The sequence below is a fragment of the Halichoerus grypus genome, chromosome 12 (genome assembly GCF_964656455.1).
Source record: "Halichoerus grypus chromosome 12, mHalGry1.hap1.1, whole genome shotgun sequence".
Classification (NCBI taxonomy): domain Eukaryota; kingdom Metazoa; phylum Chordata; class Mammalia; order Carnivora; family Phocidae; genus Halichoerus; species Halichoerus grypus.
Genome location: NC_135723.1, coordinates 47952595 through 47972403, shown reverse-complemented (window position 1 = coordinate 47972403; position 19809 = coordinate 47952595). Strand labels below are relative to the sequence as shown.

Genomic DNA, 19809 nt, shown 5'->3' with positions numbered 1-19809 from the left:
GGAAGGTATTTTTATTATCCCCATTTACCAAAAGCAATAACAACACCACAGATCGTTGGTAGCTAAGCAGCATTCGTCAATCTAAAATCTGGATATTTCATTGAAAATGAGTTTATTAGTTTGGAGAGTCTGCATGATATTTGTGAAGGATCTGCTTGAATAATACTGCATGAGATGACATTCCTTGCCTTAATATATACTTTTTAAATCTAGTCTATCTTTTTGGGAAAATATAATGAGTACGATTTATAAAGCCTCCCCCTACCAAACTGAACACAAATGACACAAAATCTCTTTTAAAAAGGAAGAAAAAAATACAGAGAGAATAAATGAGCAGTCTTTAAGCCTAAGGAGCTGGGAAAAATTATGTAACTTCAACCATGTAAGTTAGAAAGTGTTTTCCAGGGGCAGAAAGTCTCCAGAATCATCTCACTTATTTTTCAGCCTCTCCAAAATGAATTAAGAGGGTATGTGCCAAGGATGGTTAGAGCATCATCAGACAGGAAGGGAGAAGCAGAAGCAGTGAAGTGGGGACAGGAGGCTTAGAATGTCTCTCTAGAGAAATAACCTTTTTCACCACTAAAAACAATGGCTCCACGTAGAGCTGAACTACTTGGGCTGTGCACTATATTCTCTGGACAAGGAAAAAAGCTGGAAAGACAATTATTATCCAGAACTGAATGTGTCCAAATATAATTAGGTGCTTTACAGAATGAGAGGAAAATGAAGGAAGGAGGAAAAGAAAAAGAAAAACAAGAATCACTGAGGTACTGTTAACTCTTGGGAAACACGCATGTAAAGCAATGTGAATTACGGATTTCTCTCCCTTTGCCCCTCGCCCAATTCAGGTGCACTTGCACTCTCTCTTTCTCTCAAATTTCTGAAAAAGAAATGTCCAATTTCCTCAATCTGAGGTTTCTGTTCAAAAGTTCGGTAAGAATTGCGGTGCCTGGGTGGCTCAGTCATTAAACATCTGCCTTCGGCTCAGGTCAGGATCCCAGGGTCCTGGGATGGAGCCCTGCATGGGGTTCCCTGCTCAGCGGTACAGAGGAGGTTGGCATCTGAGGAGGGGGCATAAAGTTCTGAAAAGTACAATAACTGTCAGAAATGTTTCTTTCTCAAAGAGAGAGAATGACCAGCAGAGTCACGCAGTGGGCTCTTCCTGAACCGAAGTCATAATCTAAAACTCAAGTATAATGAAAAGTCATTAAAGTCATCCTCTTGCTTCCTTCCTCAACTTTCTTGCCCCTTCTCACTGCAAAGCACTTGGATGAACAAACTATAACAGTAGTTAATGTTAACTCTTCAGTTACTTTATAGCTGACTGACCTTCAATGTGGCCCAGAAATCAATCACATGTTCCTTGTCCTGGATGGCTTTTCAACACCTCAGTACTCTCCTCAAATCTCCATTACTTCCCCTGTCATCTTTTGTCAGCTGATGGTCTCTCTTCCATTAGAAGTCTTTCACTGACTAAAGTGAAGTTATCATAAGAGAACTTTGCATACACCCACTGGACATTGACCTGCCCCTCAGCATTTGAACCCGTATACTCTGCCTTCTCGCGTGGGTGAACTGTACATGCCCTCTGTCCTAAGCCAGACCATCTGCTGTGAACAAGATTGCATTCTTTCTTATCCACTTAAAAGACATCATTCTAGGGCGCCTGGGTGGCTCAGTCATTAAGCGTCTGCCTTCGGCTCAGGTCATGATCCCAGGGTCCTGGGATCGAGCCCCGCATCAGGCTCCCTGCTCAGTGGGGAGCCTGCTTCTCCCTCTCCCATTCCCCCTGCTTGTGTTCCCTCTCTTGTTGTCTCTCTCTGTCAAATAAATAAAATCTTAAAAAAAAAAAAAAAAAAGACATAATTCTAGTGGTTTTCTCTTCCTTTAACTTAATTTTTAACTTCTCCTTCTCCACTGGATTTTTATCAAAGTGCTGTTTTCTTTTCTCTCCTGTAGAAAAGTCATCTTGAGTTCACTTCTTGCAGTTCGGCTACTGCTCAAATTCTTTGCTTTCATTGCAGCAAATCTGTTTGAATGAGTTGTCTATTATTTGCTGCTTTTTGTTCCTTCCATTTTATTTTTCTCTTAACTCACTCTGGGCTGCTGTCCCAACCACTAAACTGAAACAGTTCTTGACAAGGACATGAATGACTATCTTCTTACTGAATTCAGTGATCAGCTTCTGCTCCTCATTTAACTTGACATTGTGTGACACTTTGCTTCCATGACCCATTGCTTCTCCTGGTTTTCTTGCTATTTCACCAGATACTCATTCTTAATCTCCTTGCAGATTCCTCATTTTTCCTAACATCTGAACTTCGGAGTATCCCAGGACTCAGTCTTTGGTATCTTCTCTATGTCACTCTCCATGTGAGACTCAGTTCTAAGGCTTTAAATATCACTTAAATGAGTAACGCTGCAATTCGGTTCTTTAGCCTAGATCTTCTCCTGAATTCTACACTCATATATAACTGCTTTATTTTTTAATTAAAAAATCTAATGGAAATATAGTTGACATACAACATTAAATTAGTTTCAGGTGCACAACATAGTGATTCAACAATTATATACATTACGACATGCTTATCACAGTAAGTGCATGGCAATATTATTGAACATATTCCCTAAGCTGTACTTTGTACTTTTCCTTCCCGTTATAACTGTTTTCTTAATGGCTATACTTGGATGTCTGATAGAATTCTCATTTATAAATTGCCTAAAACTAAAATTGAGAACTTGCCATCTCAAACCTGTGCCAGTGTTCCCCGTTCCTCTTTGTGGCAACTTAATCCCACCAGTTCCTCAAACGTAAAACCTTGGGAACACTCTTGGTTTTTCAGTTTCTTTTCTTTCTTTCTTTCTTTCTTTCTTTCTTTCTTTCTTTCTTTCTTTCTTTCTTTCTTTCTTTCTTTCTTTCTCTCTTTCTTTCTCTTTCTTTCTTCTTTCCTTCCTTCCTTCCTTCATTCCTTCTTTCCTTCCTTCCTTTCTTTTTCAGTTTCAAAACTTACATCCAATCCATCAGGATATCCTTTTGACTCCACTTTCAAAATAATCCATGTTTCCTACTCTAACACTAACACATTCATACAAAGTCATCAATTCTCTAGTCTGAATTAATATAATAATTCCATAATTACTTCCCTGTTTTAAGCTTTTAAGTCTTCTATAGTCTGTTTGCAAAACAATAGCCAGAGCACTCTTTTTAAAAAAGATTTTGAAATAATGATAGATTCACAGGAGCTTACAAAAAATATGTATGAGGAGACCACACATACCAGTTACAATGGTTACAAATTGCATAACTACAGTTTATAATATACCATCAAAATCAGAAAATTGATATTGCTATAATCCAGAATTTATTCAGATTTCATCAGTTTTACATGAACAGAGTGCTTCTTTTATAACTTAAGTCAGATTCAAAGTTTTTCCCAAATGTCATCTTTTCACGAAGTCTATTCTTGCTATTTAAAATTGCAAACTATGGGGGCGCCTGGGTGGCTTAGTCGTTAAGCGTCTGCCTTCAGCTCAGGTCCTGATCCCAGGGTCCTGGGTTCGAGCCCCACATCGGGCTCCCTGCTCAGCGGGAGGCCTGCTTCTCCCTCTCCCACCCCCCCGCTTGTGTTCCCTCTCTCGCTGTGTCTCTCTCTGTCAAATAAATAAATAAAATCTTTAAAAAAAATAAAATAAAATTGCAAACTACATCCTGTGAATTGATAATTTTCCTTATCATTTATTATTTTTTCCATAGCAGTTGAAATCTTCTAATATACTACATTTACTTACCATGTGTATTTTCTGTCTTGCACTAGACTACAAACTACATGAACCAAGAATATTTTCTGCCTTGTGCATTGATATATTCCAAGTACTTGGAACAATGCTTGTTCTAAACTCAATACATGCCTCTCAACTATTTGCAAGAATGACTGAGCAGTCACAACTGGGCCTTTTGTTTTAAGTTATCTTTACACCCAACGTGGGGCTCAAACTCCTGACCCCGAGATCATGAGTTGTGTGCTCTGCCGACTGAGCCAGGCAGGTGCCCCCACAACTGGCCTTTTGTTTCTGCTCTTGATCTCTATTTGTTTCGAAAGACTTGTTCATTCTCCCTAAATTATATAAAATTCTATGTTAATTCATTAATTACTGCTCATGTGAGTCAAATGTTAACATTTCTTCCTAACTCCACATTCATGAGGTCATGTTGGAGGCTTGATATGGCCTAGGTGGGAGGATGTTTACAACAGGTAAATCAGTAAACACCACAAGTCAGCACTCTGAATCTTCAACAGTTGTTAAATACAATACCAGCACACCACTGAATCATACCAGTCAATTTAGGCACTGATTATAATTCTTAATTGAAATTATGTTTTCAGTATCAATCTTTAGTTATTTTGTAGATGAGTAGCTCCAGTGCAAGTGTATATTTTCTTAATTTTCTACACAAGAAAATCTGTATAAAATGTTAATTATTTCATGGGTGTCTAGGACAGCGTCCAGCTGGAAGACAAATTACTAGATATGTTGTCTATCCAAGAAATCACTCTTATAAATATGTTATCCAAGGCATTGGACTAGTGTACATATCAAAAAGTTGAGTATAGGTAGATTGAGTAATGGAAAAAAATAATAGCAAATGCAGAAAAATGTTTTTAAGGATTGGTTATTTAAGAGGTTTATCAGCAAATAATGAATATCAAAAGGAGAAAGGAAATTTTCTCCATAGTCTCACATCAACAGTAATTCTGAAATTAAATAGTTGTCTTTCCAGATAAATAGAAACAGTTAACTGCAGTGTATATAACAGTTTTCCCTAAGATATTATGGCCACCATCTCTTCAAGTTAACATTGACCCCAAGAGCTTAGCAGAAACATGTAGAGAGGGAACTTGCACTCAGAACAGCTTAATAGCTTTTTTTAAAAAACTCTTCCTGGGGCGCCTGGGTGGCTCAGTTCGTTAAGTGTCTGCCTTCTGCTCAGGTCATGATCCCAGTGTCCTGGGATCGAGCCCCGCATCGGGCTCCCTGCTTGGCGGGAAACCTGCTTCTCCCTCTCCCACTCCCCCTCCTTGTGTTCCCTCTCTCGCTGTGTCTCTCTCTGTCAAATAAATAAATAAAATCTTTAAAAAAATAAATAAATAAATAAATAAAAATAAAAAACTCTTCCTAATGTAGCTGTGTCTTTAGAATATTCTTGGGATGTTTTTAAAAATCCAGGTGTATAGATTTCAGTTAGCATATGAACTCCTACAGTATAACTTATTTTTAACAATAGTTCCATAATTTTTTCAATCTTTTTGTACACAAATACAAGTAGATATGACTATTTCACACAAGTAGATATGAATGTGTTTGACTGACTAGTTCTCCAAATATTTTATTTTATAGCACTGTAGGTGTTTATTTACTGCTGCTGACTACAATTTAAATAGGACATTTTTTATACCACCTGGGGGATTACATTAATAGCAATATCAATTTCTGGATCTTCTCGATTTCTAAAATACTATTTTGGGCTATTTTGACCTCAAAATAAGGCTAAATCATTATTTAAATTAAATGCTTTAATAAGGCTTTTTTCTTTTCCCCCAATAGAAGCCCTCTGAGCAAAAGCCAGCCTAAATATATACTTATTAAAGATGGTATATAATCTTTACAACCAGATGAAATATATATTCATTCAGATTAAAGACTTTGGCAGCCTTTCTGTGTTGTAAGAGCTTTTATTTTTTCCTGGAAACCCAATGTTCTCACTGAAACAGGGACCCATTTTGGAAAATATAGCAGCAAAAATTTTGCTAATTAAGTCTCAATTTCTTAAAGCTTCTCTTTAAGGATAAGAGTTGTGGTTAATTTAATCTTAGCTGCATATAAGAATCATGTGAGGAGCTTTTAAAAAATCCCCATGTCTTGGGGTTCCTGGGTGGCTCAGTTGGTTAAGTGTCTGACTCTTGATTTCGGCTCAGGTCCTGATCTCAGGGTCATGGGATCAAGACCTAGGTGGGGCTCTGTCTCAGGTGGAGTCAGCTTGAGATTCTGTTTCTCCCTCTGCCCCTCCCTCCACTCGTGCTCTCTCTCTCTCTGTTAATAAGTAAAATCTTAAAAAAAAAAAAAAATCCCCATGTCTGGTGGGGTCCTCTCTAGTGGATTCAGTCATCGTCAGTGTGTTTTGAGCCCAGGCATCAGTATATCTTAAAAGCTACCTGGATGATCCTTAACTGGATCCCAGTTTGAGTACCACTGGGTTAGACACAAAACTGTTTCACTTAGACCAAGATAAAGCTCTTTTGCTAATTTGAAATACTCAATAGCTAAGGGAAACTTTGTCACATTTAACTTTGTACTGAATATTATTATGTTATGTGCACATTAATGCTAGCTCAGTATTTAAACTAGAAAGTTTTCTCTTTAAGCAGTTGAAGCTACAAACCTTATTTACTACAGGGTTAAAGCAGCCACTGCGAAGATGCTTTTGGTTGAGTGCAGAAAGAGATTTCTAGGCCACAAATATCCTCTGTGATAAGGGGAAAAATCTGTATTGGGAAGCTTAGATTTTTTTTTTAACTGTACATATTTTTTTTTATTAACATATACTGTATTATTTGTTTCAGAGGTATAGATCTGTGATTCAACAGTCTTACACAATTCACAGCGCTCACCATAGCACATACCCTCCCCAGTCTCCATCACCCGGCCACCCCATCCCTCCCACCCCCCACCACTCCAGCAACCCTCAGTTTGTTTCCTGAGATTAAGAGTCTCTTATAGTTTGTCTCCCTCTCTGGTTTCGTCTTGTTTCATTTTTTCCCTCCCTTCCCCTATGATCTTCTGCCTTGTTTCTCAAATTCCTCATATCAGTGAGATCATATGATAATTATCTTTCTCTGATTGACTTATTTCGGGAAGCTTAGATTTTGAAGAAAAGTTTTGAAGCGCTGCGTTGGGAGGACCGAAAGATGACCCTTCCATAGTTCCACATTGAGATTACAGGCATTGGCGGCCTCTCTCACATTGGCAGACCTGCATTTTTCCTGGAAACCCACCGTCCCCACTGAAACAGGGACCCATGGTGCTGTCTATTTTGGCAAATAAAGGACGAGATGATTAATCTACAGGAGGTTATTTGTTATTTATTAAAAATGACAAATACACTTTATAAGTTGGATAGTCTTGGTGTTAACGGTGGACTATGATCGACTTTTCACAGGAGCTAAGACTACTGTTCGGATGTTAAAATTATTGGTCTTGATCTAAAGAATATTTACTTCGGAACAAACGAAAAAAGATTTTCTTGTGAGGCATAATGAGAATGTGTTATTTGCAGAACATTTTTAGGATTTTTTTTTTTTTTAAGATTTTATTTATTTGACAGAGACACAGCGAGAGAGGGAACACAAGCAGGGGGAGTGGGAGAGTGAGAAGCAGGCTTCCTGCTGAGCAGGGAGCCCGATGCGGGGCTCGATCCCAGGACTCCGGGATCATGACCTGAGCCGAAGGCAGATGCTTAACAACTGAGCCACCCAGACGCCCCCATTTTTAGGATTTTATTTCAAATAGTTTTGTCTTTTCTATGTACTTTCCCTATATAATGCAGCACAAGCAATTTTAATATTTATTCTTTAAGATGACTTTTTAAATAATAACTATGAAATACATATATCATGTAAAAGTTACATGTATTTTGAAGTTTTCAAAAAGAATTGTATATATATTCTAATTCCATTATCAAAAGAAACATAATTCTAAACAAAACAAAATGCTGTGAGGACGCCTGGGTGGCTCAGTTGGTTAAGCAACTGCCTTTGGCTCAGGTCATGATCCTGGAGTCCCAGGATCGAGTCTCTCATTCGGCTCCCTGCTCAGCAGGGAGTCTGCTTCTCCCTCTGACCCTCCCCCATCTCATGCTCTCTCTCTCTCTCATTCTCTCTCTCTCAAATGAATAAATAAAAAATCTTTAAAAAATAAATGAAGTAAAATGCTATAAAACACTTTAAAATATCTACATGACCTTTTTGTTTTACTTTTTCTTATATTTCATATATATATGTATATATATATATACAAGATACTTTTCATCTCTTAAGTTGGTAAAAAAAGAAATAGAATGTTTCCATGTACTAGAAAAATAGGTAATACAATTCCCTGAGCTAAATTAACAGAAATCATGGACTCCAAAATAGATGCCGTGGCTCTAATGGAAACTTCCATTTGTTTTTGTTTTTTACAAAGTAAAGAAAACAGATTTGGGTCATATACAAAAGCTTGGATCACTACTTGTGTGGTTTTGAATAAGTAATGATTGTTTTAATGTTGATTTCTTCATGTGTTTAATGGAGGAGTTTGAAAAAATCCATATGGTAATTGTGAGTTTAAATGAAATAATAAGGTACAACACTTAAAAAAAATAAAGATACTACACTTTGCAACCGCTAAAAGAATCTAGCTGTGTAAACTTCAATTAAGAGTGTTAATAGTACTCAATGCATGAAACAGGTGTAGATTCTAAGAGCGGTATTGTAGGGAGTTCCATGGAAAGTTAGAAGGAAGTCCTGAGAGGTTTCGTGAACAAGGTGGCAGGTAAACTATGGCATGCATTATGTTTGAACTTCATTTGACATGGAGGAGAATTCTGGACAAAGAGAGCATCACAAGCAAAGGAGGGGCTCTAAAATCATGGATTACATGACGATGGATATAGAACTGTAAATAAGGGAGTCATCGAAAATAATTATTGGTAGGTAGGTTTTGGATCCAATTTTGACACACCTATCATGCCGAAAGGAGGAGTTTGTGCTTCAATTTAAAGACAACAGGAAACAGTTGAAGGGGGATGATATGTTTGAAGTCATGTTTAGGGTGGAACGAAGGAACAGGAACTTATTGGGCACCAGATACATTGCTAGACACAGTACTGCAAGGTCCGTTTCATTATTCCTATTTTACATATTGGAAAACTGAACCACAGAGACATTAAAAAATACGCCCAGGGATATTCAGCCAAAAATTCTGGAGCCAGGACTCAAATCTAAGACTCTCTGGCTTTAAATCTTTCCATTACTCCATGAGACCTTTGTAATTAATATGACAAGTGTGTGCTGAGTTTTTTAGAATAAAGAGACAAAAGTCTGTGAAATCACAAAGGAAGTTCATTCAAGATGTAGCAGACTCCTAGGGAGATGTGAAGTAAGCCAAAAGTGTTTCCTTTTTTTTTTTTTTTTTTTTTGCAACATATTTTTAGGACCCATGAGCTTGATTCTTCTGTTTTCTAAATGTTGCTGAATGTTCTTATGGATTTACTTGTATTTCAGAATCAGTAAAAGGAATTTTCCTTAATAATCATGTAAAAATTCAAAACATTCCTAACCGTACATTCCTAAAATGTCGCTAGTTTAACTTTCATGATGTCATACAGTATGTGACTCAGCCAAACATGAGAGGATTCATAGAAAGTGAGCACTTTAGGGGGCCTCTAGAATGACTCATACCCTTGAGCAGGTGTTAGAAAGACAAGCCATAAAGAAGAAATCTACCCTATCAGTCCCTATATGCATTTCTTCTGTCCTTGCATATAAAAAAGGTATTTGCTAAACAAAATGATTCCTCTTTGTTAGGTTCAGTACCCCTTAGTTCTTAGGTGATTCTGTTGGTGATAGAGCTGAGAACCTTAAATAATCCCGTATCTCTGTGGCTATTAATATTAAATTACTTTCTGGTAAGACGGATATGCTAGCCATGGGCAGTGATTGGTATCTGGTGTTCTTCTCCAAGTCTCCCGACCTATTAGCCAAGCCTTGAAGCCTCAGTGCCCCTGGAATCAGTTATTTCATGTCATGACACTCCTTTGCTTTCTAGAAGACCCAATATTTTGTACTAAGCATCTGTCCTGATCCCTTATCTGAGGATTAAACCAGCTGTTTGAACCTGGCTGCCCAGCACTTCAGTTGCCATTCTTCTTTGATGCCAGACCTTTGTTTCATTACAGATATGTATTACCTGTGAATTGACCTCCCAGTTCACAGCTGCCTGCCTGGCTTTCTCAGCATTGCTCAGCCCAGAATCTGTCACTGAGCTCTCGTACTCGAAGCTCCAATATTCGCTGAAATATGATTGAGATTCTATCTTTCACTCAGCTACTATCTGTTCATCCAGGTGTCACTCCTTGGTATCTCTCTTTTACTAGAGGGTAGGTTAGATTCAGTCATGCATCCTTTCTCCTCTTCACTACCCCAGTGCTGCTTGGACAGACATGATCCAGAGTTGACAAGATCAAACAGATAGGAATGTTTTGGTAATAGGTAATAGAAACAAATCCAGAAAAGCAGCTGAATTATAAAATAAGTAAATGACTATTCTCCTTTGAGGGTAGGGAAAACACAACAGCAGGAACTTCACCATCTAGTGCAATTTGGGAATCCGTGCAGGTATGTAGATTGTTCACATAAGGGAATTCTGGTTAAAGGTTAGGGGACCCAGGGGCGCCTGGGTGGCTCAGTCGTTAAGCGTCTGCCTTCGGCTCGGGTCATGATCCCAGGGTCCTGGGATCGAGCCCTGCATCGGGCTCCCTGCTCAGCGGGAAGCCTGCTCCTCCCTCTCCCACTCCCCCTGCTTGTGTTCCCTCTCTAGCTGTCTCTCTCTCTGTCAAATAAATAAAATCTTTAAAAAAAAAAAAAAAAGGTTAGGGGACCCAGGCAGGTATTGGAATCCTTTGGTGTCTCATACCAAAATCGTAACCTATAGAAGATTGGTTGGGTAAGTCAAGTCCTCAGCCTTTGAGAGTTTGGGACCAAGAAAGGTTGTTGGGACAGGAATAGAAGAATAAGATAATGTTCCAATTTCTAAACTAGATTATGAAGTGGGGATTGGATCATGAATAAACTTTAGATATCAGGATATTAAAAATGGGACTTGAGAATTGAAAAAGGAGTAAATTGGGTTAATAGTGATCCATCTAAATATGAATTGATGCTTCTTAAATTGTCCCAGACCAAGATCATCATTGAGACACAGAGATTTTGGTCTTAATTTATTAATTTATTCCTTGTGGCGTCCCAACTAAGAATATGCTAATATAAAATGTGGCCAAGAAAGCACTAAAAAATGACATGAATAATTTTAAGGACTGTTGCCTTCTCTGGAACATTTATAAGTGATTACTGAATGTGTTTTTTTACTCCTATGGAATCCTGAAATGAAAAGCCCATCTTTAGGCAGTGTCTCTAACATTCTGTGGAAGGCCTAGGTATAAGAAAGAGAATTTTCTTTTTCCCCTTCCATTTTATCATGGGGCTCAGATATGGTTAAAATAAACATAGTCTTTGGGGTATGTTATTCTAGAGTTTGTGCATCTAGATCTGTGTATGTCTATATAAGTATCTACAGAAGGGTCTGCAGCTATAAACGTGAAGAAGTAAAAGGTGTTCTGCTAAGTTAGAATAATGCCTTAATCATCGACAAAGAAGGATTCAGGAATAAAAAATCAGCTTCATAGCTCTCTTTACTATAGAACCTGGACTCTAAAGTAGTTTACGTTTCTGCCAACATAAATGTCAAAGCAATTACTCTAATTTATTGTAATTTAGGAATAGCTCTGATCATTTGAATCACAATATTTATTATGATTTTATTATTCCATCTTTGTAATAAATTTGAGTGCCATGCAAAAGTGAAAATGTACGTTTTCTTCCCCAGAGCAGCCTACAATCCAGCAGGAGACAAGGCATAACAGATTAACTCTGATCATAGTACGGAAAGTACTAGCAAAATATGTACTGAAAAAGAAACGTATAGGACACAATACAGGCTTCAGACATGCTGTAGCATGCCACACACCCCAAACAATCTCAACAGCAAGAAGATAAACGACCAAATGAAAAACTAGCCAAGGGCTTGAATAGACATCTCTTCAAAGAAGATACACAAATGGCCAATAGCATTTGAAAGATGTTCAGTATCATTAGTCATTAACAAATACCTAATGAAATACAAATAGAAAGCATTTCATGTCCATTAAGATGGCCATAATAAAAGAAAAACTAGAAAATAACAAGGGTGGCAAAGATGTAGAGAAATTAGAATTCACATGCATTGCTGCAAAGAATGTGAAATAGTATATAGCCCTGTGAAAATCTGTTTGACAGTTCCTCAAAATGTTAAATGTAGGTTTTCATATGAGCTAGCCATTCTCCACTTAAGTGTTTACCCACGAGCATCAAAACATGTATTTGCACAAAATTATGTATACTTGAATGTTCATAGCAGCATTATTCATAATAACCAAAACATGGAAATAACTCAAATGTACATGAGCTGATGAGTGGATAAACAAAATGTGGTATATCCATAAAATGAAATATTTTTTTCACTACAAAAGGGAATGAAGTACTAATACATGCTATAACACCTATGGGCCTTGAAGTGAAAGAAGCCAAACAAAGACAACAAATTATATGATTCTAGTTGTATGGAATGCCCAGAATATGGGAGTTCTTTTTGGGGTGATGGAAATACTCTGGAATTATATAGTGGTGATATTTGGACAGCAATGTGCATATACTAAAAAAACCCACTGAATCGTATACTTTAAAATGGTTAAATTAATGAATCTATGTTATGTGAATTTTAATGCAATAAAAACAGTCACACCTGAAGAAACCTCTGCAGAATTTGCTACATAAACAAAATTGTACACTCCAAATGAAAGTATAATTTATAAAATATAGGCATGATGCGTTGGAGGGGCATCTACGAGTTAATTTCCTAACTGATTTGTAAATTAGTATTTTTGGAGCTGGGAAATATTTTATGGTGGCACAAATATCATGAATCTTGTGGAAAGGCAGGGAAGATTATATTCATATGCTAGGAAATAATATCCATGCCCTGTTGCCTAATGGAAAACTAAGAATCTTCTGCTTATTTCCCAGTTTCAGTCTTGTTTTATCACTGTTATTCAAACTTGATTGAATATTTAAATGACTTATCAATATTTATTTGTTATTTTTCTCTAACTTAAATATGTTGTAAGTCTGAGATTGCTTAATCAAATTATATTTCGATAACTATGAGAGTATTGTTTTAGTAGGTTGAATGCATATATTTGTATTCTATTTACATATATTTTTCTAATAATAATTATGTTCTTTCATGACATTATTTCCCATATTAACTAAGGATTCTTTTGTCACAGTCTTGATATGATAAATGTCCTAAAAATATTTCAAAATTGAAAGAGCAATTTAAAAATCTTTTGGTAACATAGCTAAACTTTTTTTTTTTTTTTTTTTGATTTGGAGACTTAAGGGGCTTTATTAAGCACTTCATGAATTGGGCAGCATCCCATATAGCAAGTAGAGATGCTTCCTAGACCTTGTTTCTTTTTTTTCCCCCTAAACTTTGTTTCTTAATTGAATTAAGATAAACTTCAGTTTTTTGTGTATATTTAGAAAATTCTAAAAATATCTGCAAAATACTAAAATCTGTACCTTGCCTCTCACTGGATTCACCATTGAGGCTTAGCTATACATTTTACTGTTATTAATTGTCCAAAGGGTTATTATTAGTTAATGGAGTAAAATATGAAAAATGTACTGCATTAGTTGTAAAGTTCAACAAGGGATGCCTATGTTATCTTTTTAAACAAAGGTTAGTTCATTCATTTAGATGTTATGTTATCAAAACAAAGGGAGAAGATACTACCTATTTATATATTTGTTCTTAATTCATATAATACATAGGTAATGGCCTTGCCTAATGGTATTTCCTAATACATAGGCAATACACTTGGACAAAACATACTTTTTTCTTTTCCTTTCTTTTTTTGTGTGATTGCTTTTTTCAACCAAATAGCCTTTCAAAAATGATAAAGAACGTTTTACATGTGCATTTTAAAATTTAATATCTTTGATGATTATATTTTAATAGGTCTTTGTTTCCAAATTGGGTTATTTTACCACAGTAGACACATATAAACAGTTTGTGTGTTCTCTATTTCTTTATAGATTCTACAAAGAAATTAAAGGATGTTCTTGAAGAATTCCATGGTAACGGTGTGCTTGCAAAGTATAATCCTGAAGGGGTAAAACTTTTTTTTTCCTTATATCGGTTTCATATATACACTTGGAGGAGGGATTTCTTAATGAAAAGTCCTTGGAAATACATGTACCATAAACAAAATGAAATTCATAGTGAAATGCTATTCTGGAAAACACAAAATAGTGTACTACCTTTTTCATTCAAAAACCATTTGTTAATGAAAATAATATTTCTCTATTGTGTGCTTGAAAGAGTATAGGTCATCTGTAATATAAACTTCGGTTCTTTTCCTAGACGTTAAATATATTGTAATTCTGAGATTGCTTGGTCAGGTATGATCAGGAAACAGGATTGATGGAAGGGAAGACCAAGTTGTCTGCTGCTCACTCTGTGACCTACAAATTTTAACCCCAAATGAACACTGGTGGGGGGGCAGGAGGGTTACTCCTTTCAGAGAATTATTCCCCTGACTACAGAAAGATTCTGTGATGGATATAACTGGTCTGTAATCTTAAAAGCCAGCTTGGATAAAAAATGAGGAACTTCTTCTCCCTATCTTGTTTTAACCTACTACCAGTAAGCCAACAAGTCCCTGGAATTCCTTCCTTATAAAAACTTCTTCTCTTGATGGCTTTTGAACCCTTGGCTTGAATGAGTGTCCATCCTTTCCTAATTATTTGTTAAATAACCTTCCGTTTAATGTTAGCTGAGAGATGTTATGTTTTAAATGTTTGAGCATCTTAGCTGTGAGTTCTTTTGCAGTTTCACCAAGTGATGGTTCCGTTGTATGGAAATTAAAACAAATGACCCTTTGCAAAAGAAACATTCCCTTGGATGGATTATCTAGTCAGCTAGAGAGATTTGTTTGCTGATTAAAATGTGATTTGTTTTTTGTTATCGTTGTCATTCTGATTTTGATTGTTTATAAGAGCACAGTTCTTGGTTATCCTTCAATATTATATTTCTTTGGGATTTATAGAATTTACATTTTAGTGAAAACCAAATCTCCAATTCTAACCTTAAAACATTCATATTGTTTTATAATTTCCTTCCAGTATTTCTAATAGCTACTTTTCATGCCGTATTTTCTTATTCTGTCTATATTCTGATATATTACTGTACCTTGTAAAAGTCTTTAACCTAAGATTTATTTTCTTTTTCAAGGAAAGTTAATATTTAGAGCCTACAAATGATGGGGAAAATAAAGCAATTTAAAGCCATTCCCATTTTCCTATATCAGGGACAAAAGCAGATATCCAGCCTACATTTCCCTCATATTTAATTATCCTAGATACCACAGTGTGAGAGAAAAAATTTTGCCAGATAAATTTGTAGAACCGAAAATCTCAAAGACCAGGAAAGCAGAGTGGGAAAGCTAAAGATGACAACTCTGTGGAATTGTTATAAGACCCAAAAATGTCATTAATATTTACATTCCCAACCAATACTTGAAAACGTGCATGTTTTCTAATCTATCTACAGGGATAAAACCAGCTTTTTTTCTCCCTAAGGATAGCTACTGGCTATAAATTCAGTTGGAATGTGATCTTGTTTGCAAAGTAGCCTTTTTGCTTCAATGATTTCTTATTTAAAAGACTCTCAAGACTTGGTCTTACTGATATTATATATTTCATGAGGATTATCAGTCACTGTATATTGGATTTATTGAGGTAATTACTAGATCATTCGTAGACACACATATGATGTCAGCCTTTTCAATAATGTAATAACTCTCCATAAATGCACAGATCTGCTCTTGAAATGCATTATTAAAATAATGAACAGTTGAAAAACAAAAAAAGTTAGATCTCATTATGACCCCAGACTAATTCTAATTTAAGAGTGAAACCACTCTCTAATTTAACACTGATAGGTCTTTTCCCTTTAGGATGAAAAAAAAAACCCCAAAAAACAATGAAAGCTTATATGACTCTTAAACACTAGTCTGTATTTTACAAAAGCCAATAGGAAGTAATTAGGAATATTCAGTGTTGAGAAAGAAATCTTTAATGCCTTGAGGTTCTCTTCAGTACATGACTTCATCCAGTTTATAAAAGGTTACTCTAACAGTATGACAGAATTCATACTGTCCGTTCACATGGGAAATTATCACTCTCTATTGACTGGTCAGGTTAATCCTAAAGTTATTGGCAGAGATGACTATTTAACTGATGTCATTTTATGCAAGAAAACTTAGAAAAGTGTTTAATCTATACTACTTTTAGGATAAATAATCCTTTGTTTTCTAAAATAAATATTGCATGTATCATCCATATAAAATGTACTTGCAAAGAAACAAAGAAAGAACAGGCCAAATATCTCCTCTTACAAAGTAAAGCTGCTTAATTAAACCTTAGGTGCATTGTATTTCTTATCATTTACTTGAATTACTGCTTTCTAAAAGGTCTCTGTATAAAAACTTAATACAATGAATATGTGACCTGTGGTCTATTTTAAAGGAGAAGAAATATTAAGTGCATTGTACAGATGAGTCATTTATTTTTAATTTGTATCTTTTAAAGATCATTTAAAAATCTTTCTTTGAAAAAAAGAATCAAAAAATATAAATCTAAACAATGGCTTTAAAGATTCACTAAGAATAAAAACTTTAAGAAGGTCTGGAGATTCCCAAACAGGTAAGATTATAAAGTTTTTAAATGAAGAAAGTCATTGTAGGAAAAGTAAAATGACTTTCCCAGGATTAACCAGCTAGTTTCATGACAAGAGCCATAATTAAAACCTAATTGTCTGGAATCCCAGTTTAAGAATAATGCCCTTTTGTCTTCACTTCATTGACTGGGCCATGGAATGAAAGACAAGGTGTGGGAGATGAGAGTAAGGGGAAGAGAAAGGTATTTCACGTACACTGAATGGCATTTCTTATGTAATGAGTATGACATATTCCAGTGCATGTAATTACTAACTCATGCCCAACAAGGTAAGAGATTCTTACTCGTCTCCAGCTAATCTTATATGAATGATATAATATTAAGAGTATGATTATAGCTAGTTTGTAGTAGCCATCCAATCTTGGTGAGATGGTTCACAGTAAAATATAGTCAGGAAATCTCAGATATAAATGATTCATGAAAGTAATTAAATTTGATCATATGAGAAAGAACCAGTTTGGCATTGCATTTTATATATGTAAAATATGTATAGCATATTATAGTATAAGTAAATATATATATTAATGTAATAATATTAATTATTTAATATTAGTTAATAATATTAATTTAGAAATATATTAATATAATATAATAATTTATATATATATTTCCCCCCCCGGATTTCAAATTCAATTCTAAATTGTTCCATTGATGTCTAAAGACATAGAAAGAAATTAAGTAGTGGTATAAGTATGGGAAGATCTTTATCTTTAAAGGCATAGTAATGGGCCATGCATGTTATTCTCAAAGATGGAAGCATTAGGAGTGGGAAATAAACATTAATAATCTAATATAGATTCGTATATACTGCTGTGTTTTCATAGTCTTCTCTGGAAGGTTTTAATCATCTTATATGTGTTATTCATTATATTTATCTCCTATCTATCAGAACTGTGTGCTTATTACACTCCTAGATTGATCTAGTAAATCATTCTCAAATTTTAGCTTGTATCAGAATTACCTGGGGGTCTCCTTAAAACACAGATTGCTGCCTGCTCTCCTGCCCTGTCCTTAGTTTCCTTATTTCTAGGGTAAGGCTCAAAAATGTATATTTCTATCAGTTTTGCAGTTGATGATAATGATATTGTTTCAGGACCACATTCTGAGATCCATGGGTCTAGGGTATGTTTTAAAATCAATCTGTAAAATCGACCTTTTAGTTAAGTTATCAGTAGTATGAGATAATGAGTATAATTATCTTACATTAACACCTGTCTTCTTTCTTTCCTTGCATGCACAGAAACAAGACATTCTTAACCAAGTAAGACATTTTCTTTTCTATTAAAATCTGTCTTTTCTTTCTTTATTCTGATGTGAGCTATGAATTTCTCATCCATATCACTGACCTGTACTTCTGTATCATTAAGATTCGTATAATATGCAAGGCTATCTGTAATCCTTATAAAGTTATAACTGACTGATATTTGTTCAAATCAAAGTCTCAAATGGAGAAGTTAATACCTTAATGTAATCGAAGAGGGTCTAGAGGGTGGGCTATAGTTTTGTAGACCCTTGAATTTAATTTTCTAATTTCACCAAAACATGATCAGACTCCAATAAAATAATTCATTTAATGAAAGTCTTAATTTATTAATTTACAATAGGAGGTTTATAATTGCATGTAAATGCAATTGAAAGGGATTTCTTTGTGGGGAGGATTATGCATCTCTAGTGCTATTAGAATCTGTGAGGGAAATAGAACTGAAAAGCCATTGATCTTTGCCTTTCTGGGAAAAAGAATAACCCATCTGTTGCTTCAGTCACTCTCAGCCCAGTTTCTAAAGCAAGTTTAGAAACTTCAGCCCAGTTTCTAAAGCAAGTTTTGGGTCCATAGTTCAGCAGGGTGCATAGAATTACAACACATTTTGGGGATCTCTGAATGGATTTTTCTATCATACTAGGAATATGTCTCATCAAAATGCATGAGATACTTAAAACCATAATATTGTCTCCCCAGGACAGTAATGGATATGTACTAGCTTTTTACTCACAAGTTCCCCTATGGCTTCAATGACAGCAAACACTGTGATCTCATACCCAACATGTTACAGTACAGTTGGTTATACCAGAATGATCTTGATTGGCTTAGACACAGCTCCTACATATTAGAGTCTCCTAGGATGAGGCAAGGCTGAAGTGGCAACCCATTGACTGTTAGGACTTTTACCAGTCTCTTTCAGAGGATGACACTTCCTTGATCTTACCCCAACCTCTGTGGAAACCTACCAAATCCCCCAAAGACAGACTACGTGGGCTTTATGGTTTTAGGAGGCAACTCTTCAGAGTAAATGGCTGCTTCTATGCAGCAGGATTTAGCTATTAAAATATATTTATTGAACACCTTGGTCAACAAACACTCCTTTCTGCACAACCTGCATCCCTACTAGACGCTGTCTGAAAACTGGGGTGTCAAAATTAGCCCTGCCTTTTCTCTGGGTCAGCAGAATGAGTTTCTTCCTTTTCCTTGCTCAGTCTCTGTTCCATATGGAGATGTTTAGTAGGCAAGTAATTTCAGCTGCAGAATAGAAGGAACAGGGAAAGCTGAGGTTAGCCAAAGTGGGGGTTGGGGGGAGACGGGCATGTGTATTTATTGCTCTATGGTGTTCTTGGTCTATCAGTGTTCTGTGAGTGTAGGATTTTCTCTTTACATTTCCTGTTAGTAGATGATCCTTGGCCCAAGGCTGAGTTACATTTCATAGTTCCCTGGGCTTCCCTTATCTTTGTACTTGGTACTCTGCACTGTAGATTCTGCTAATGTATATAACCTTTACATTTAGACAACTGAGTTGCTTCATTCCCTTAATAAGAAACCTGGGAATTCATAACCTACATTTGGTAGTGCTGCTGCCTAATGTAATATTTTAAGTGTCTTTAACAAGGATATTGACACTGATATAATTATTAGCAATGATATAAACACCATTTTATTTTAAGTTTTAATTGTCCTCCCAGAACCAAATTCAACCTTTCCCATTAAAGAAAGCATCTGGAAAGTATAACAGAGAACACGTGGTCTTAGGAGTCCAACTGAACTGAGTTCAAATCCCACATCTGCCACATATTAGCAGGTCTTGGACAAGTTACTAGTCTCAGTTTGTTC

At 35.8% G+C, this 19809-nt stretch overlaps 1 protein-coding gene across 10 annotated transcripts in view; it reads left to right on the top strand.

The window, feature by feature from the left end:
* Window positions 1–19809, top strand: part of DGKB (diacylglycerol kinase beta) — a 731665-nt gene that overhangs the window by 134792 nt on the left and 577064 nt on the right. For 7 of the 10 annotated variants that reach the window (XM_078059329.1, XM_078059327.1, XM_078059320.1 and 4 more), the window contains 2 exons: window positions 14007–14083; window positions 17950–17970. In XM_078059329.1, coding sequence (XP_077915455.1) covers window positions 14007–14083; window positions 17950–17970 — 98 coding nt within the window. The remainder of the gene's footprint in view (window positions 1–14006; window positions 14084–17949; window positions 17971–19809) is intronic. The other 3 variants (XM_078059328.1, XM_078059325.1, XM_078059326.1) reach the window with 1 other exon arrangement.